At 42.6% G+C, this 19,619-nt stretch overlaps 1 protein-coding gene across 1 annotated transcript; it reads right to left on the bottom strand.

Moving 5' to 3' along the window:
• Positions 1-467: 467 nt before the first annotated feature.
• Positions 468-8,456, bottom strand: PTGDR (prostaglandin D2 receptor). The gene is made up of 2 exons (XM_082617989.1): positions 7,536-8,456; positions 468-1,168 (listed from the first exon to the last, which is right to left on the bottom strand). Exons 1-2 carry the CDS (start codon positions 8,379-8,381, stop codon positions 929-931), a joined length of 1,086 nt encoding a protein of 361 aa, XP_082474115.1. The 5' UTR covers positions 8,382-8,456; the 3' UTR covers positions 468-928.
• Positions 8,457-19,619: the final 11,163 nt, after the last annotated feature.

Below are 19,619 nucleotides of genomic sequence, written 5' to 3'. Positions count from 1 at the left end.
GTTTACAATATATGAAATTGTAGTTGCTATTATACTCAAAATGAAAAACCCCACTGAACTCTTTCATGAATATAGAGTGACAACACATTATTAAGATCGATCGAGGGCTTTCCTGGTGGCGCAGTGGTTGAGAGACCGCCTGCCGATGCAGGGGACACGGGTTCGTGCCCCGGTCCGGGAAGACCCCACGTGCCGCGGAGCGGCTGGGCCCGTGAGCCATGGCCGCTGAGCCTGCGCGTCCTGAGCCTGTGCTCCGCAATGGGAGAGGCCACAACTGTGAGGGGCCCGCATACCGCAAAAAAAAAAAAAAAAAAAAAAAAAAAAATTGATCGAATAGTTTTGAAAATACATTTAGATGTTTTGTTATGGGACATAGCTTTTCTTTTTTTTTTCTTTTTTTTTTTTTTTTGCGCTGTGCGGGCCTCTCACTGTTGTGGCCTCTCCCGTTGCGGACCACAGGCTCCGGACGCGCAGGCTCAGCGGCTATGGCTCACGGGCCCAGCCGCTCCACGGCACGTGGGATCTTCCCGGACCGGGGCACGAACCCGTGTCCCCTGCATCGGCAGGCGGACTCGCAACCACTGCGCCACCAGGGAAGCCCTGGGACATAGCTTTTAAGGATATAACTTGTAAGATTTTTTTTTTTTTTTTTTTTTTTTCAGTACGCGGGCCTCTCACTGTTGTGGCCTCTCCCGTTGCGGAGCACAGGCTCCGGACGCACAGGCTCAGCCGTCATGGCTCACGGGCCCAGCCGCTCCGCGGCACGTGGGATCCTCCCGGACCGGGGCACGAACCCATATCCCTTGCATCAGCAGGTGGACTCTCAACCACTGCGCCACCAGGGAAGCCCTGTAAGATTTTTTTGATCATGGTTCTTTGCCAGAAAATGTGATATATTCCTGAGTTTACCAGAGAGGTTAACACACTGTCACAGGCTGGATTCCATGTTAGTTCCGCAAGAATTGCTGTGCCAGTTCCTATACATAAGAGGCCTTATGAAAATCTTGTGAAAAAACATCCGAAATACTGATGTTCTGAAAATGATGAAAATCCAAGGGTCCACAATGGAGATCACAGAGAGAAAGCGTAAGGCTCGGAGGTCTTCAATTTCTTCAGCAGTTCCATTTTTCTCGTGAACAGCTTTAAACGCTCCATAGTAAGCACGATACTGTTTTAAAGGAAAATATTCAATTAGGATAGTGGAAGGTCGATGGCTGCAACAAATTCACTTACTTCACTTAGGAAACATTACTTTTCCGTAAGAGTATGGCAGCTTGGCTTGGAGTATTCATTTGGGTAAATTTATAAGCAGCTAAGGCCACCACAGTGGATGGGTGCAAGTGAGAAGCCAGGGAGGTGCAGGGCCGACCTGGGAGGCTCAGTGGAAGCCTGGTCCTCCTGGGAGCCCCTGGCTAAGTCCCTGGAGCTGGTCCACCTGTGGTGAGTGTGGCAGGGCTAGAGTTGCCCGCTCCCTGCCTGGCGGTGTAGAGGAAGAGCTGAAGTGGGACAAATCTAGTCTACTGAGTCGTTTACAGAGTCACCGCACTCCCATAGATACTGATTCTCTTCCCTTTTTCCTCTGCCTCCTTCCTGTCCTCGATTCTTAGTTAGCCCAGAAATAAGCCACTCTTGTGAAATGTCACATGTGTGGAGACACCAATGAAACAGAAACTTGTTTTTTCTTTCTCTGAATTTTTTTTATTGAAGTATAGCTGATTTGCAATGTTTTAGGTGTACAGCATATATATGTATATGTATATACATATAAATGTATTTTTTTTCTTTTTCAGATTCTTTTCCAATATAGGTTATTACAAGATATACAGTTCCTTGTGCTATACAGTAGGTCCTTGTCTATCTATTTTATATATAGCAGTGTGTATCTGTTAATCCCAAATCCCTTATTTATCCCTGCCCCCGATTTCTCTTTTGATAGCCATAAGTTTGTTTTCTATGTCTGTGAGTCCATCTGAAACAGAAGCGTTTAATCAACGTGAAGAGACAGGACATATTCCAGTGGAAAGACAGGAGACAACTTGTGTAAATTACTCATTTTTAGCACAGATGCTTATCATTCTGTGGTTGTCATCCTCTTTTCAGACTAGGAAGAAAAAAGAAACATACACAGAGCGATAAGCCTACTTACCTGTGCCCAGCCACTCCTGTATTGTCTTGCTCTTCCTTGAGCTCTCTGGCCTCTTGGGAGCCCTGCAAACTGCTTCATCCCTTTCCTGCCATTCAGCCGACACTGCTGTCTAGACCAGCACTACAACTGTCTCCCACTCAGTTGGAGGCCAGCCACTTTTTCTCAGTGCTCTTACATCGCCCATGCTCATTGAGATTCTAAATCCATAATGGGACAAAATGGACTCTAATGGTACAGAAAATATGCACACTCAACATTAATGGGAGGGGATATGAATAAGTACACAGACCAGACCCATTCAACGCAATCAGGGATATGAGAAGATGTATGTTCTCATAATTGTTTCCTTACCTTTTTATTCTCTTTTCTGTAGGCTCAGATACTTCCATCTAGTGCACTTAGGAAGACGGAGTTTATTGGAAGCCCTCTCCCATCATCACTGCTTAATAACACTAAGAGTAATAATAATGGCTAATGTCCACACAGAGCTCCATATTCTCAGGCACCGTTCTAAGTGTTTTACTTTTAAAAGTTTGTTTCATCCTTACGAAAGTCCTGTGAAGTAAGTATGTTCATTATCTCCATTTTACAGATGTGGAAATTGATTACATGCCCAAATCCTACCTTCTTTCCAGGTTGACCTAAAACATTACCCCCAACACGAAGCCTCTGGTGATGGTTAAGGTGGTGGTTAAGCTCATCAGCTTTGGAGTCCGACCATCCAGGTTAGATAGAATCGCCTCACTGGCTGTGTTACTTCAGGCAAGTTACTCTGTTTCCTCATCTATACAATGGGGATAATTGCACCTTTCTTTCAGGATTGTTATGAAATTTGCATGAGATAGTATGAGTACAACCGTGAGAACAGGTCCTTGCATTAAGAATAATTCAATAATTAGCTAGTATTATTATTTTATCAATTAGGAGTCAATCCTTTCCTTTTCTAACTCCTTTCCGGCCCTAGTCACTCCCTCTCAACCCCAGTATTATAGCTGCGGGCAGATGTGATGTTTTTCTCATTTTATATCCCCACAATGAATTACAGTGCCTGGAATGTTGTAGGTTCCAGATCTGAGATGAATGAATAAATGGATGACAACAGGCTACACACTTGAGTTGACTGAAAAAGCAAACACTTTATATGACTTTAATCTTTATATTTGCTCCTTTCTCCTCAAAGTGGAGTGCAGCAAGATATAATTCTTACTATTTGAGAATGCTTGATTAGTTGGGATTTGGATAACTGAATGATGTTTATATAATTAAGACAAACTTTATTTCTGTACACTATTTATCCATATCAATTCTATTGCATATTATTAGGTTATCTGTACTTTCAAGTCACCTGATTTGTATTAGAAATGTAATATTCTACAAACGGCCTTATATTTATTTTTTGAGTTTACTAAAAATATGACAAATTTATTCCCTTGTGACAGTGATCAAAGTACATATTCTATTAATTCTCACAAGACACCCGTTTGAACACAATCTAGACTTTCGAAAAATACTCTGATGATCAATGGTATTCCCTAGAATATACTTTATAAACTGCTCCTCTAACAGAGGGCTTGAATACGGAATACCCTCAGAATATACAACTGGTTTGTTCAACGCGTGTAGGTCATTACACAAAGAGAACTGGTGTGAGAAGAGCGCCCTCTGTTGAAATTAGGGGTCCACAAAAAAATGTTGCTGTTGCCGGTTCTCTGGCGACAGCTTGGCTGGACATCCCTGCTTAGGACATCAACATTGATTCCAACGCCCTCTCCCATTCAGTTCATCCATCACCACATCCTAGACCTCACCCTCTGCTCTAGCTCTTTAAATCCACTTCTTACCCTTTTCCCTGGGCCAGTCTCTTGCTACCATCCCTTACACAACTTTAACAGCCTCCTATGGATGGCGCATCCCACCCATTCTTTCTGCTCAACAAAATGAAACACACACACACACACACACACACACAAGAGTTATCTCAATGCATGCAGGAGGTCCTCTAACCACTTCTCTGACTCCATGGATTCTGATATATGCGATTGCACAAGCTTGTGCATACCTTTACCTGGCTTCTAAACCTTTCAACTACTATGTTGAATCTCTTAGTGAAAACCCTCTTTCAGCCATTCCTGCTCCCCGACGAACCTCCAAAACACTGTGGTTTTCTAAGGTAAAAATAATTTTGATGAAAATACTTTGTATACATTAAAGAACGTGCTGCAAACTGCCACTAAAGTTCCTCCCATATTCTCTATACTTTCTTTTTACCGTATCAAATTGGAAATATGAGAATTCAATCTAAACATCTTGCTCTAATCCAGCATTATAACAAACTTAATTAAAAAATCATATTCCAACAAACTTTTCACCGGCTTAATGAAATATGATATTTATGTGATGAGCAAGATTTTTTTTTTAAGTTTACCCACCTTCACATACAGCCTTATTTTTTCCAATCACTAAATCCTTTCCTTAGAAAAGTGATTTTCAAAGAATGGGCATCTTTAATACTCTTTCCGTGTGTCTATGTGGTCAAAACTATTTTCATAAAAAGATATTACTTGTCTTTTTCCACTTTCATCCTCTCATAAGTGTACAGTGAGTTTCACAGAAGCTGCCTGATATGTAATGAATGACATCATCACTCCCATGGCTAATGGAATATGTGCTGTGTACTCTTGCATTTTCTAGACCTTTCTAAGGTAATAGGATATACATATGTGCATTTTCAGAGATTGTTCTCAGTGTTTCTGTGCTCTTAACATGCTTTTTCCCATGTTATCTGCTAATATTACTATACTTTATTATCATTCATTAAATAATTTTGAAATCTCAAACTTCTCTTTCACCTATGCAAAAACACAAGCAATAAGTACATTGTAACTTGTTTTACAATAATATCTAAAATTTTTCTTATTTTTAATTTCTAATATTGTAAATACTAATAGATATAATCCACATAAATAAAACATCTTTGGGTCCTTAATAATTTTTAAGAGTGAAAAGAGGGTCGTTAGACTGAACAAGTTTGAGAACCACTGCCTTAAAATATTATACTATCTTCGGAGGTCATATTTCTTAATTAATTTTCTATGTCTAGCAGGCAATTATAATAAATGGAAGTTATAATTAGTAATACTAATTTTTGAGGCCACCAGGCACCTGGTTAGTGTGTATTTATGTATGTATGTGTATATATATATATATATATATATATATATGTATGTATATATAACACTTCAAATCCTCATAACTATCTTACAGAGCAAGAATAGTTATCCTCATCACAGATGAGGAAACTGAGGTTAGAAAGGATAAGTAAGCGCTTTTATACTTAGTAAGTGATGAGACCTGATTCAAACCTATGTTAAAGCCCTTATCCTTTCTAGAAATGATACTTCCTGTGAAGAATGCTGTCTGCATTGCATGTCTTTGAAACTTTACAAGTTTTTTAGAAAATCATTTTCAAGTCCATTATTTCCTTCAATCCTCACAAGCCCCTGTGAGTTATTCAAATCTCCTTAGAGAGTCGTCAAGTGCAATGTTCTTTCCAATGTATTATGCTTTCTGCATTATTCTTACTAAAACATTCAAACTCAGGACATAATATCCAGGCATTTGGCTAATTTCTGCTTTTATCGCAGCACAGGTAAGTAAGGCTCTTATTTTAGAGCAAGGATCTGAAAACATATTCTGTAAAGGGCTGAAGAGCAAACATTTTAGGTTTTATGAGTCAAGAGGCAAATAGTGAATATTTAGTAGGTACTTACTAACAAGAGAGAAAACACATTTCTACAATTTTAATTGATGAAATTAAAAATGTAATAATAATTGAGTACAATTTTTGGTAATACATGTCTACTAAAGAGAAGAGTGAGTCTTTTTCTTGGAATCATATTTGACTTAGTTGGGGTTCAGAGTTCATGTGCCCTATCATCAAATTTATGGCAAATGTTTACTTATAAAAACTATTCTTAACTCCAGGGCTGCACTAAAACAGTGGGCAGGACATATTTGGCCTGTGGGCTGTGATTGCTAAGTCTTGCTTTAGAGTGTGGTTCTCAAAATGTGATCCCCACATCAGCAGGTGAAGAAGAGGCTGCTGAATTCTTCAAAAATGTCTGCATCAGAAACTCTGGAGAATGGGGCCCAGCCAGCTCTGCTTCTAAAAGCACTGCTGATGAGTCTGAGCGTGCTAAAGTTTGAAAACCACTGCTAAATATCTATACCTATCTCTCTCTCTGTTTATATAGATATAGATTTATTTATTTATCTTGGGGAGTTCTGATCCTAACCCAGAGAGCTCTTTGCCCAACACATTAAGGCCTTCATTTAAGGGAAAAATCACAGTATATTTCACTTTCATCCACCCTTGAAAGTAATGTCCAAAACTGCTACACTGCCATGAGAAACTTAACTTTCCTATTCACATAAGTCTCAGGACTCCAATGACACGGACTTGGTAACGAATTTATTTAAATGTTGTTCATGTTGAACAAGTACACTGTGGGGTCTGGAGAGGGAGAGGAGCAAGGCTGAAAAAGGTTTCTCAAGCCTCAGCCACTCCTAGGTGTCTTGGCCTGGGTCACAAGAGGAAATACCTGCAAAATGAGGAAGTAATTCAATCTGCACCAACGTTAGTGATAAACCCAACATAATGGCTTTCATGTCACCTCGCTTGCCAAGATAGAAACAAAAGCTGTCGAGACAGGTTATTAGAACGACACCACCAGCGGAAACGTTCCTACACATCTGCTAATCCAAACAGCCTCTCCGCCTCTGCAGCACAAGAAACGGCATCCGCCACTCCTCAAAGTTTACTCACGAGTTAAAAAAAACCTAAACCTATGCTTTTAGTCACTCACATGTGCAAATCACTTTGACAGGAGCACACCTTCCCTATTCCCTTTCCACACCAACACCGGGGAGAACTCCCAGATACCATTTGCCCATTTCTGATGCCACTAAAATCATGGGCAGGTGTAACGAAATAAAACCTCACGTAGCCATCGAGAAGTGGTAAAGGACTCGTATTGCCAAGGTCCGCTCCTCAAAGTCCTGAGGTGCATAAATAACCCTGAGATCTTCGCAGAGGAAAGCAGGGAGGAGGGGGTTCTGCTAACTGGAGAGGTTCTGCGGGGCTAAGGGGACACCATCCGGCTCCGGCTTTCCCTACCTTTCTGTGGCTTTACCTCTTTTGGCTCAACAAATTGGGTTCTATCTCCTGGGGGCTGTGGAGGAAACCTGATCCGGGGAACGCAGCAACACACCCTCCTGGCTCAGGGCGCATCTCCTCTTGCACCGCGTCCAATGCGCCCCACCCTTCCCTCCCGGCAACTGCGGCCCGACGCGCTTCAGTCTCCCGCAGCCTGAGCGCCAAGCGACTCACAATTAAAGGCAGGGAGCACATGGTGAAGAGCACAGTCATGAGGGCTAACAGCAGGAGGTGATCCAGCTCCTCCAGGGGCTGCGCGGTCTCTTCCCTCTTGCCGGCGGCCAGCTCCGCTCGTTCCCTGGGGCCAGAGCGCGGGAGCCGCCGCAGCCGCAGGTGCATCGCGTAGAGGTTGCGCATGGCGCTCAGGTTGCACAGCCCGATGGCGAGGACCAGCAGCAGCATGAGGCTGGCGTAGAGCACCGAGTAGCTCAGCACCGACAGCGAGCGCTCCTCGTGGACCATTTGGATGAAGCACCAGGTGCCGGGGCAGTACTGCACGAACTTCCCGAAGCCCGCGAAGGGCAGCGAGCAGAAAGCGAGGCAGAAGGCGCCCACGACAGGCGCCACCAGTGCGCCCCGGCGCGGGGTGATGTACCGTCGGTAGAAGAAGGGATGCCCCAGGGAGAGCCAGCACTCCAGGGCCATGGCCAGCAGCTGCAGCGTCGAGGCAAGCCCGAAGAAGGACATGAAGAAGGCGAAGGCTTGGCACAGCGAGCTGCCGGATGCGGGCTCCAGGCCCCTCAGGCTCCGGTTCTGCGCGTAGGCGGACAGCACGAAGGGGCTCACGAGGGACTTGCCCAGCAGGTCGGTGACCGTCAGGCCGCACACCAGCACGTAGAAGACGGAGGGCGGCGGGCGCGGCGAGCGCCGCGGGCACGACCGCAGCCCCGAGCGCGCCAGCAGCCCCAGGGCTAGCAGGTTGCCCAGGAGGCCCGTGCTGAAGAGCACCCCGCCCATCGTCGCTGAGTTTCCCTTCTCCACCGACGTGGTGTTGCAGCAGCGGTAGAACAGCGGCCTCATGGCGGGAGGCGCGGCGAGCCAGAGCGGAGGCTGCGGGAGCGCTGGGGCCACGGCGTCTCGGTGCAGAGGAGCGCCCCAGGCCGCCCCGCGCCCGGCTCCGCCGGAGAGGCTGAGACGCCAAGAAAGCTCCGCGGACGGCGCTCTGTTCCCCACCGCAGGCGCCTCTTATCTCAACTCTCGGGTCACACCCCGCCCCTCGGGGCGGGACGCACGGCCGGCTGCGCAGCCCGCGCTGGTTTCTCAGAGACCCCCGGCAGCGGAGTGAAGAGCTCCGCCCCGACGCGCCGGGTCCTGAGGAGAGACAGATCCTCAAGCCCAGAGTCGGAAGAAGGGAGGGAGGAAGGAAGGAAGGGAGGGAAGGAAGGAAGGAAGGAAGGAAGGAAGGGGGAAAGTAGGCAGACTCCCAGCATCCAAGACCAGTCCTTCCTGCGAGGCAAGAGAACTACTGAAATGGAGGGGAAATTAAGCCGCAGCCACTGGGAGGAGAGGGGCCCGAGGAGGAGCATCCAAGACCAGTCCTTCCTGCGAGGCAAGAGAACAACTGAAATGGAGGGGAAATTAAGCCGTGGCTACTGGGAGGAGAGGGGCCCGAGGAGGGGGTGGTGGCGTGGTGGGACTGTGGCGGTGGCCGAGAAGAACTCTGAAGTTGAGCGCGGCTGGGAGGCTGAGAAAGCGCTACCACTAGTTTTCGCGTTAGTGCTTTAAGGAGGGGAAAAGGTAACCAACCTTCGCATAACACCTAAGCCTTAGCTCCTTTCTCTTCTAGATCCTGAAACAGGAACAATGAGCTTCATGGCCTAGGTGAGGAAACGGAGATCTTGGAAGTTTAAGTCATCTCCCAAGGTGACAGAGCTAGTACTTGAGCTGGACTTGGAACCCGGATCTTCTGTTTATAGAGTCCAGCTGTCTTGCTTCCGTGGCTTCTCCTATCAAGCTTTCAGGCAAGTGGCTCCAGGGAAAACCAAGAGGAGATGCTGGGTAGCGTGAATCACGGTGGTTGTGTAAACATGGTGGGAGGAGGATGGTTAAGAGTGCTGATGATATCAGACCCGGGTTTAAGTCCTGGTTCTGTTACTCACTGTGTGACCCTGAGAGACTTGCTTAACGTCGCAAGAAGTAACATCTAACCAGCTTGTTTGGCTCTTTTGAAACATAGGGATAACACGTGTAAAGTGCAAACGCGTAGGAAGCACTAAGTACATACATTTGTCAGGATTCTCCCATGTTTTAGGAAGGCTGTTTTAGTGGCTAATGTTTAACTGCAATTTTGAGCATGGATTTGGAAACCAGAAAATAGGAGACTTAGTTTGAAGCTTTTTCACTCTGGTTTGTGACTACTAGAAAACATTTCTGCCCTTCTGGCCTTTCACTTGGCTGCATGATAGATTGGAGGGAGTTAATTGTGCTTAGCGTGACTTATTTCTTTAATTAACACTTGACACCCTGGGAAAGAAACTGGCTTGAGTGTGGAATTTCAGGGGGATGACCAGGACCCTATTACATAAGCAAGTAGATTATGCCTTGGCTTGAAGAAGCTCATTTTGTGGCTCAGTGCCTGTTCTGATGGACAGACTCAGGGAGAGAGTAAGACCGGGCTTTAGACATAAAAGCCTAAAGGGTAGCCGGAGAGGCTGCTTTCAGATTGAAAGCCTGGCCAGTAATTCAGGTCTTGGGGTGGGGACAAAGAGTCCAAGCTTTGGAATTAGATCTTTCTGAACTCCACCACTAGCTGTGACCCACGAGTTAGTTTACTTAATCTCTCTGAGTCTGTTTCCTTATAAATAGGATATGGGACTTATGCTGGCCTTGTAGGGTTATTGTGAAGCTGAGAAAGTATAAGGCTTTTGGCATAGAGTAATAAAAATAGTGAGAGCTAACATTTATAAGCCCCTATTTATATATGCTGAACACTCTCTAATCCTTTCACATCTATTAACTCAATTAATAGAAGGTCTTCCGAGGGCTTAGTTCCCTTCTCCCTCTCGTTCCCACCACCTCTTATTCCCACCTCCAGCCCCTAATGAACAATTATGGACTTAGAGGAGCTCCATTTGAGTTGATGAAGAGGAAGAAGTAGCAGGCCCGATAACCAAAGGGCACAAAAATCTGATGAATCTGAGGTCTCCTCTCTAGACAGACAGCCACATGTATGCACAATTCATACCAATTTCAGTGTGTTCACAGTTTCCTGAAGTCTCGCTATGCTGCCTGGAGGAGGCCCAATAGACTCTAGGTTAAGAATCTTTCTCTAATGACGTTGTATCGGGATGTTCTCTGAAGCGTACCGACTCCCATTTTTTGCAGTCTTATTTTTCTGTTCCAGCTGTCTTGACCTTCATACCCCTTCCAAGAATGTACGCAACTTTTTAGAAACAACTCTCAAGTGGGACTGAAGGGGCAACTGTCCATCCTTGACATGGTCTATATATGTCATGCTTCAAGGCTGATGGCTTTGAATGGATACAATTCAGGAAACCACATGCTTCCTTCTGGCCAGTGTAGCTGGCCTTTACCATGGGATTTCCAGCTGCTTTCCTGCCTGTTTGCTCTGGTTCACCCTGCCCTATTCTCATGGTTAACTTTGGAGTCTCCTGTCCCTCCGCCTAAGAAATCTTATTGTACAACTTCATTGTTCAGCCCAGAAAAGTATCATTTGTTCATACATCAAGTATTTTTTGAGCTCTTACTTTGTGCCAGGAATGGGAGTGAGGTGTGTGGGCCTTGAGGAACATACAGCAAAGAAGCGAAGGCAAATGTCATGTCATGTGACCTTTACATGGTTATACACTTTTATATCAGCTTTCATAGTAACAAGGCTAAGGTTCCCCACCCCGACCCCTAGAGGGAAACTTCTAATGAAAATATCTTGGGCCCAGTTACATAGTAAAGTTATCTTCATAATCTGCAGGTTGCTTAATTGGGTTATAAGACAAATCTTCTGGAAAAATATATACGGTATAATGTGAACAGACACATCTAAATATATAATTATATTATGATTTTGTAAATATAAAAACCATATATGCTCATGGACAAGAACTAGAAGTGACATAGGCAAATAAAACATTAACTTAAACTTGAGAATGGATGGTTGAAAAATTTCTCCTTGGATTTGTGATATTTTCAGTATGGTACCTGTAATAATTATCTACAAATTTTTTAAACAGAAAACAAGTATATGCTCATGGCCAGATTTTAGAAAGGGGAGAGTAGGAAAAAGAATAGGATTTCCTGGATCCATATTGACTGTTCTTATCCATCCCTCAATCCTACTGAACTCTAAGCAACGTTTTGGGCTGGGGATTGTGAAGAGCAAAGAATAGGGAGGAGGAAAGCTAAAAAGTCAAGACAAACTTAGCTACCAATTTTGGAGCATCTGCTCTATGCTAGTGGCCATGCTAGATACTCTTCACATGCAGGGGGTGAGGTGGTGGCACAGCAGTGTGGTGGTGATGGGAAGGGTCTTTGTGGTCATACTGTGTGAATTCAGATCTCAGCTTTGCCCCCTTGCTAGCTCTGTACCCTTGAGCGACCTTCTAACCTTTCTAAACCTGTTTCCTTGTCTGTGGAAATGGAGGGAGGAGTACTTATACTGAACTCATATGCTAGTTATGTACCTAAAATAGAAAATAATCTTCATGGAGCAGTCATTCTCAACCTTGGCTGTACTTTATTTATTCATTTATTTATTATTTTTTAATTGAAGTTTAGTTGATTTACAATGTTTCAGGTATACAGCAAAGTGATTCTGTTTATAGTTATTTATATATATATATATTTCAGATTCTTTTCCATTATAGGTTATTACAAGATATCAAATATAGTTCTCTGTGTTATACAATAGGTCCTTGTTGTTTATCTATTTTATACATAGTAGTGTGTATCTGTTAATCCCAAATTCCTAATTTATCCCTCCTTCACCTCCCCTTTTTAACCATAAGTTTGTTTTCTATGTCTGTGAGTCTATTTCTGTTTTGTAAATATAAGTTCATTTGTATCATTTTTTTATATGCCACATATAAATGACATCATATAATATTTGTCTTTCTCTGTCTGACTTACTTCACTTAGTATGGTAATCTCTAGGTCCATCCATGTTGTTGCAAATGGCATTATTTCATTCTTTTTTAGGTCTGAGTAATATTCCATTGTATATATATGTCACATCTTCTTTACCCATTCATCTGTCAATAGACACTTAGGTTACTTCCATGTCTTGGCTATTGTATATAGTGCTGCTATGAATATTGGGGTGCATGTATCTTTCTGAATTAGAGTTTTCATCTTTTCTGTATATATGCCCAGGAGTGGGATTGCTGGATCATATCTACTTTTAGTTGTTTAAGCAGCCCCCATACTGTTTTCCATAGCGGCTGCCATCCTTGGCTGCACTTTAGAATCACTTAGAAAGCTGTAAACATTTCTGATGATTCGACACCTTAAACCAATTATATCAGACTCTCTGGGAGTTCCCTCCAGGCTTCACTCCACTGTGCAGTTACAGTGAGAACCACTGGACTAGAATTTAAGCTTAGTGCTGTGACTTGCTCTGCATGGCTCTGTCAGTGATGTCAATGTTTTTATTCCTGTCAGTAGCACCCGAGAAGTCTTCTTTCTTTTCCCCCCATTTTTCAGATAAGGAAAATGAGACTCAGGTTAATAACTTCTCCAAGTTTACATAATTAGTAAGTGATGAGGCTAGAATGGCATCCAGATCTTTTGGATTCCCCAGGCCTATGCTTTGGAGGAAGAGAAGAACAGAGAAGACAAGAGGGTGGGAGAGACAGGAAGGACCCTGCGATTTCCTTTATTTGCTCAGAGGTGGGGAGGCAGAACTCCCCCAGTGTCAGACAGCATGCCAGTTGCCTACATTTCTGCTGGTTGCCTATGTTATGTGGCCAAGTCTGCACAAACATCATATTAGCATCTGTTGGCTAAAGTTTGCAGGTGGTTTAGTAAACTCTTCATTTTGTCCCATTGTGATTTCTGCTTTTTTGGGCTCCCCAACCTCTTGTCCATCAAGAAGTTTCATTTTGATATCTTTTGCTGCCAAACAAGTAATTAAATCCTCCAGAGATTCTGGGGAGTGGGTGTGTCCTGGCCGACCTCAGTGTCCACGTATAAATCAGGATCAGGATCTCTGTATGCTTGGATCTTGGAGAAAACATATTCTCAGTTATAGCTTGGCTGTAGTTTAAACCCTAAAGATCAGAATGAATTTTTGAAACTGCCTTTGGGTGATGACCTAGGAATAAATAAATGGTGGAATAATACATTTGTCAACCCAATTATAGGTTTGACGTTTCACTGATTACTGAGATTTTCTAGCAGTTTGCTTGTGGTTCTAAGGGATATTGTTGGCAGGTGTGGCTAGTTTGTTCCCTGTGAAGCAGACTCTGAGATGGAGGCTAGTGTGTAGGATATTTATTAGGAGTGCTTTGGTGATGAACACCTGTGAAAGGGAAGGAACAGAAGCAGGATTGGGCAGAGGGTGAAGTCAGGCTATGATAGTTTCAATAAAAGGCTCGAACCAACCTGACTGGTAGCTCAGAAGCTGAAAGGGGTCTTTGGAGTTGCCCCAAACTGGGGGTGAGGGCCTTATCACCTTGGGTTGGCCAGGCACTGGGAGCCCAGGGAAGGGCACATGACCTTCAGGGCAACAATTCTTTTGAGACAAGGCAACAGCTAGAGGGGGCTGATAGTGAGGACTGTGTGCCAGTAGCCGGAAGAGTAAGCCCTTTAGTTTGGAGGGGGATCTGGGTAGTGCATTCAGCATCCACTACCAGGATGGTATTGTTGGGCATCTCAGCTGAGATCCAGAGGCAGTGAGCCCTTAAGCTCCACCTACACTTAACTCAGGTTTAAAGAAGCCTCCCTAAACCCCTTTTTGGTGACCTCAGGCAAGTTAGGCCAACGTCTAGGTCACAGCATTCCAATGCTATTTTTTTATTCATACCTTTTTTTAATCTTGCTTTCCTCAGCATAGTCTTGGATTTTTATTTTAACATTCTTCTTCAGATTCTTCCCAGAAGTTTCTCATCCTCATCCCTGAACCTAAGAAGCCCACTTTCTTGGGCTCGCTGAAAGCCCCATCACATTTAATGTATTATACTGTGTTGTGTGTTTGCACGTTGGGGTGTGACTCTCTCAAGGGCAGGGGCTGTGTCTTATTTAACTTTCTCCCCCAGGTCCCAGCACATGCTGCTAGGCACATGGTAGGCTCTCCATAAATATTTACTAAATGAACGAATAACCATGATACTATTTTTCCTTGTCCTGGAAGACTCTATCCTGAGTCAGAAACAATTTTGATCTCTCATTCTAAGAAGCTAAGATATTCTTCTGTATTCAACTGCCAGGCAGAAAGCCCAGGTCAAACAAATTTAAGTTGTATGCTTATGTAAGTCTGGGTATCAAAATTATTTTGTATACCTGTATGTGGCTCTGGAAAAAATGGAGACTGGCTTTTGAAATCACTTGTTTCTCTGTGTATGTGCTAATTTACATGAAAGATGAGTTATTTGAAATAATACACATTCTTAGCAGGAGAGCGTTGAGAGCAAACAATTGAAAAGTTGGAAACTTCCAACTTTAAGAATGAATTACTATTATTACTGTTAATAAGGTTGGAGAGAGAGGAGGAAAATTTATGTGGTTCAAACGTTTCTTTTATCACCTTGAATTTCAATACAGATAAATGTCTTCCTATTAGACAATAATCTGAGCTGAACAAAGGATAATTTATAGGCAGACCATTTTTAACCGTTGGTCAAGAGTAGACAGTAAATGTCATCTGTCAGTAACCATGGTAAGGAAATGCTGGGGAAGACTTTGATATACAGTCTGCAGAGAGAATTAAACTAACAGGGGAGTCATTAATCTGGGCAGTAAGACACTGTGATCCCCGTGTATCTTATAAACTTCATCGGTACTTTTTTTGTACTTGGCAAAAAAGCATTATTGTTGAAAACAACCAACATGACTCACATTTTGCAATTTTGGCTTTCTTGGGGGATTTAAAGTACAAACTCATAGTACATCTTATCTCATCTATTTCTTTATCTCAGTATTTTTCAAACCTCACTTTTCACAGCTATAAAGGGGAACAAGTCTAATTGTGATTAGAAATGGTTCTTATTATGGCAGAATGCAAATTAGTTCATGCTTTATGACAACAACAATAAGAGAAAAAAATGTTGAGTAATGAGCTTGTTATGGCAGACAGTAAAGAAGAAATGCTCATCTTTGGCTTAAAGGATTGAACGAGTAAGATTTTCTGCCCTACCCAGTCAGGGTGCAGTGACTATGGCCTGTTCCATTCATGTCTGATGGTTGGGTTAGGGTCGAGTCTATTACTGAATGGCTTAACTGTAACGGTAGGCCAGAGACTAGCTAGTTGCTCACTAAATCCATTTCCTCCTCTTGGGTGGTCACACGTACTACATTTTCTTGCCTCCTCTGCCATTATGCCTCATCATATAGCTGAGTTCTGGCCTCCTACATGCTGTCCTTCATCCCCTTTCTCCATCTACTAGCTGAATATAGAGGATTTTGAGGTCCTAGAAAAAGATGGAATACATGGAAGGGACCTGGGTCCCAGAATGACCATGTAGGAGTTTTTCTGCTGGCTAGGAACATACATTTTGAGTATTATGTGAGCAAGAAAGTACTATTGTCTAAGCTGATGAGAATTTAGAATTTATCTTTTACAGCAGCTGACATTAGCCTAATGAATTCAAGCATGTAAGCTTATGTTTCCTAAGGCCATGTCTACTACAAGAAAGGCTGGGAAATTTTGTCCTTTAGTTGGACATGTTACCACTTCAAATAAAATTGGAGTTGTGCTGGTAAGGAAAAGGGGAGAATGAGATATTTGGTGGTCAACCAACAGTCTCTGCCATGGTATGTAATAGTTCACATATTACAGAGTGAACGAGGAAAATGAAGACTAAGAAAAAATCATTGAGGGGCTTCCCTGGTGGCGCAGTGGTTGAGGGTCCGCTTGCCGATGCAAGGGACGCGGGTTCGTGCCCCAGTCCGGGAGGATCCCACATGCCGCGGAGCGGCTGGGTCCATGAGCCATGGCCACTGAGCCTGCGCGTCCGGAGCCTGTGCTTCGCAACGGGAGAGGCCACAACAGTGAGAGGCCCGCGAACCACACACAAAAAAAAAAAAAAAAAAAGAAAAGATCACTGAATTTGGCAAGTAGGAAGTCACTGATGACCTTCAAGAGCCCAGAGTAGAGCAATTATCAGATTGTAGAAGAGGAAGGAGTGCATCGGTCATGAGTCATTGGAGCCAGCAATTCGTTTTGGCTGTGAAAGCAAAGAAAGAAATTAAAAGAGCAGAGGGGAAAACAAAGCCTTTTTCAAGCTGGGGGGAAATTGTTCCTATTTTGAGAGCTGACAAAGGAGAGGGTAAAGCTGCTGGAGAAGAGATGATGATTGAGGGAGCAAGACTCAAAGATATTGGGATGGGAAATAGTGGTGAAGAAGTGAGCCCTAGAAAGATAAGATCTTCTCCCATGATGGGAGTTAAGAATCTGAAGGTGGTGTATACGGAGATAGAGATATTTTGAGATGAAAAGTAGGGTACAAGATAGAGCTGACCCCAGAGAGCCTCATTCATTCATTCACTAAATATCACTGGAAATAAAGCTGTGAACATGAAAGATATGGTCCCTGCCTATGTGGAATGAGGATAGATGACCATTGAACAAAAACTTACAATTAAATAAGAAGAGTGAGGTGAGGAGTTTGTCTGGAAAGTAAGGAATGTCAGGGGTATGAGGAATTTGGAGAAGGATGGAGGAGCCAATGTGGGGAAGGCCCTAAAGCACCACTAGGAAGTGATGGGGTGGTGGTCATGGTGATGGTGGTTGACAGACAAGAGTGAGAGCACAGCTGAAATTAGCATGAATTCGGAGTGCGTCCTTTAGCACAGTTCTTTACTTTCTCAGCATTCACATTCTGTGACGCCAAGGCAGGAAAGCAGAGGAAACACATGGGTCAGTCCAGGGAGTATTCTGTCTCCAATGTTAAGTGTAGTAAATTTTGGAATAATGGTCCAAATAAGTGAAAATTCTATACAAAAACCTAGTTAAAAGCCATTAGTTTTATTATTATTGTATAAGTTAGTTAAAGAGAAAAAATACACTAGTAAGGATAAATTACACTTTAGAATTTAGTGAACATTAATTTTTATCATATATGAGTTAATCTGAGCACAACTTAAAAGTCCATTAAAGAATTCTTAGCTCCTTGAGTTTGGTTTGGAAAAAGTTAATGATTTTAAAATGAATTCCCACTCATTACTGTAGTAGAGATGAACTGCTCACTATATCAGTTTCCTCTTTTCCCCAGGCACATAGCTAAACGACATTTCCCAGCCTCCCTTAAATTTGGATGTGGCTGGTGGCTGAGTTTGGGCCCATGAAGTGGAGGTGGAAGTGATGTATGCTACTTGCAGATTCAGCCTATGAAATCTTAGCCATCCATGATCCTCCAGTTACTTTCTTCTTTTGCCTACTGGCTGAATGCAGAACATCCAGTGGAGGACTCTGAGGCCCAGGGATTAAAGGAGCCAGGGTTCCTGAATTCCACATGGAAGGCTGCCCGCTGAAAACCCAACTGAACTGTAAATGTGCAAAGTAAACCACTGTGTCAGGCCTGTGAGATTCTGAGGCTTGTTTGTGATAGAACCTAGCTTCATCTAACTAATAAAATTATCAATCAGATGGGAAGTTGGATTACTTAATAATAATGCAGTTTCGTAGTCTGAAATAAAGTCATCCCTAGGTATCCATGGGGGATTGTTTCCAGGACCCCTGCAGATACCAAAATTTGAGGATGCTCAAGTCCCTCATATAAAATGGCACATTACTTGCATATAACCTATGTACACCCTCCTTCATATTTTAAATCATCTCTAGATATCTTATAATACTTGATACAAATGTAAATGCTATTAAATCATTGTAAATACAGTGTAAATGTTATCTAAATAGTTGTTTGTACATGACAAATTCAAGTTTTGCTTTTTGGAACTTTCTGGGAAAACATTTGTTTTTTCCAAATACTTTCTATCATGGTTGATTGAATTCACAGATGGGGAACCTGCAGATACAAAGGGCCAACTGTATAGCAAGCCCTTCCCAACCTCAAATTTCTTTACACGAAATTTTAGTACAATTTACTTAATATCTGTCCTAAAATTATGAAAATGTTGGATAATGTATATGTGGATTTCAAATCACTAATATTGAAGATGAATGGGAAAATTGCTAAGAATAAAGGGAGGTGAAGTATCTGGCAAAGGCTGGGAAGAGGCCTTTGCAATGCAGCCATGGAAAAGTAAAAGAATCTCAAGCAAAGCCCTCCTGGGTCTTGCACCTGCATTCCTGACACCACAGTGGATAGACAGCTGAGCTGCCTGAACAGCAGTGTGCTGATGCATGCTGGAAGGAAGTTTTCAGGGGAGTGCCATGTTTTTAAAATCCTAGGAACAGGGAAAGGAGTTTGAGAAATACTCCTGGGGGCCAACCTGGAATTCTATACCCAGTGAAAATATTCCTGAAATCAGAGACAAAACAAAGACATTTCTCAACAAAGAAAATCTAAGAGAATTCATTGCCAGAGGACTCACTCTAAAAGAAGTAATAAAGAGAATTCTTCAGGCATAAGGAAAGTGATCACAGACAGAAAAAACAGAAATGCAGGAAAGAAAGAGTAAACACTTGGGTAAATCTAAATAAATACACACTATACAAACAACAATCGTAATGCCTTGTGTAGTTTAAATATATATAGAACTGAATGCATGACAACAATAGCACAAAAGGCATGGGGATAAATGGAGTTAAAATGTTGTAAGGTTTTAGCATCGTCTGGGAAGTGGTGAAAATATTAATATACACTATACAATAATAAGTCAATAATGCATGTCATACTCTAGAGTAACAGCTAAATAATAGTAAAAGAATATATAATTAATAAAGAAGAAAATGCAATAACAAAATATTCATCTATTTCAAAATAAGGGAAAAAAGAAGAAAAAATATAAAATATGAAAACAACTAGTGAGATGGTGGATACAAATTCAAATATACCATCAATAATATTAAATGTAAGTGAACCAAAGTCATTACAGACTTTTAATTTTGAAAAAAATTAAGCTGCTTCTCACTGGATAGAAGCACACAGCACATAGTAGGTACAGTAGAACTAAGCAAATTAGGAA

The sequence above is a fragment of the Mesoplodon mirus genome (genome assembly GCF_964341445.2).
Source record: "Mesoplodon mirus genome assembly, chromosome: 4".
Taxonomy (NCBI): Eukaryota; Metazoa; Chordata; class Mammalia; order Artiodactyla; family Ziphiidae; genus Mesoplodon; species Mesoplodon mirus.
The sequence above is the reverse complement of the archived record's forward strand: the minus strand, read 5'-3'. Positions and strand labels throughout refer to the sequence as shown.

What these genes read in the sequence shown, in the direction of transcription:
- PTGDR (XM_082617989.1), bottom strand. Translation starts at nt 8,381, where the DNA reads ATGAGGCCGCTGTTCTACCGCTGCTGCAACACCACGTCGGTGGAGAAG. An exon ending in TGTGCTCCCTGCCTTTAATT is followed by an intron (nt 1,169 to 7,535) that starts GTGAGTCGCTTG and finishes CCTTTAAAACAG; the next exon opens with TATCGTGCTTACTATGGAGC.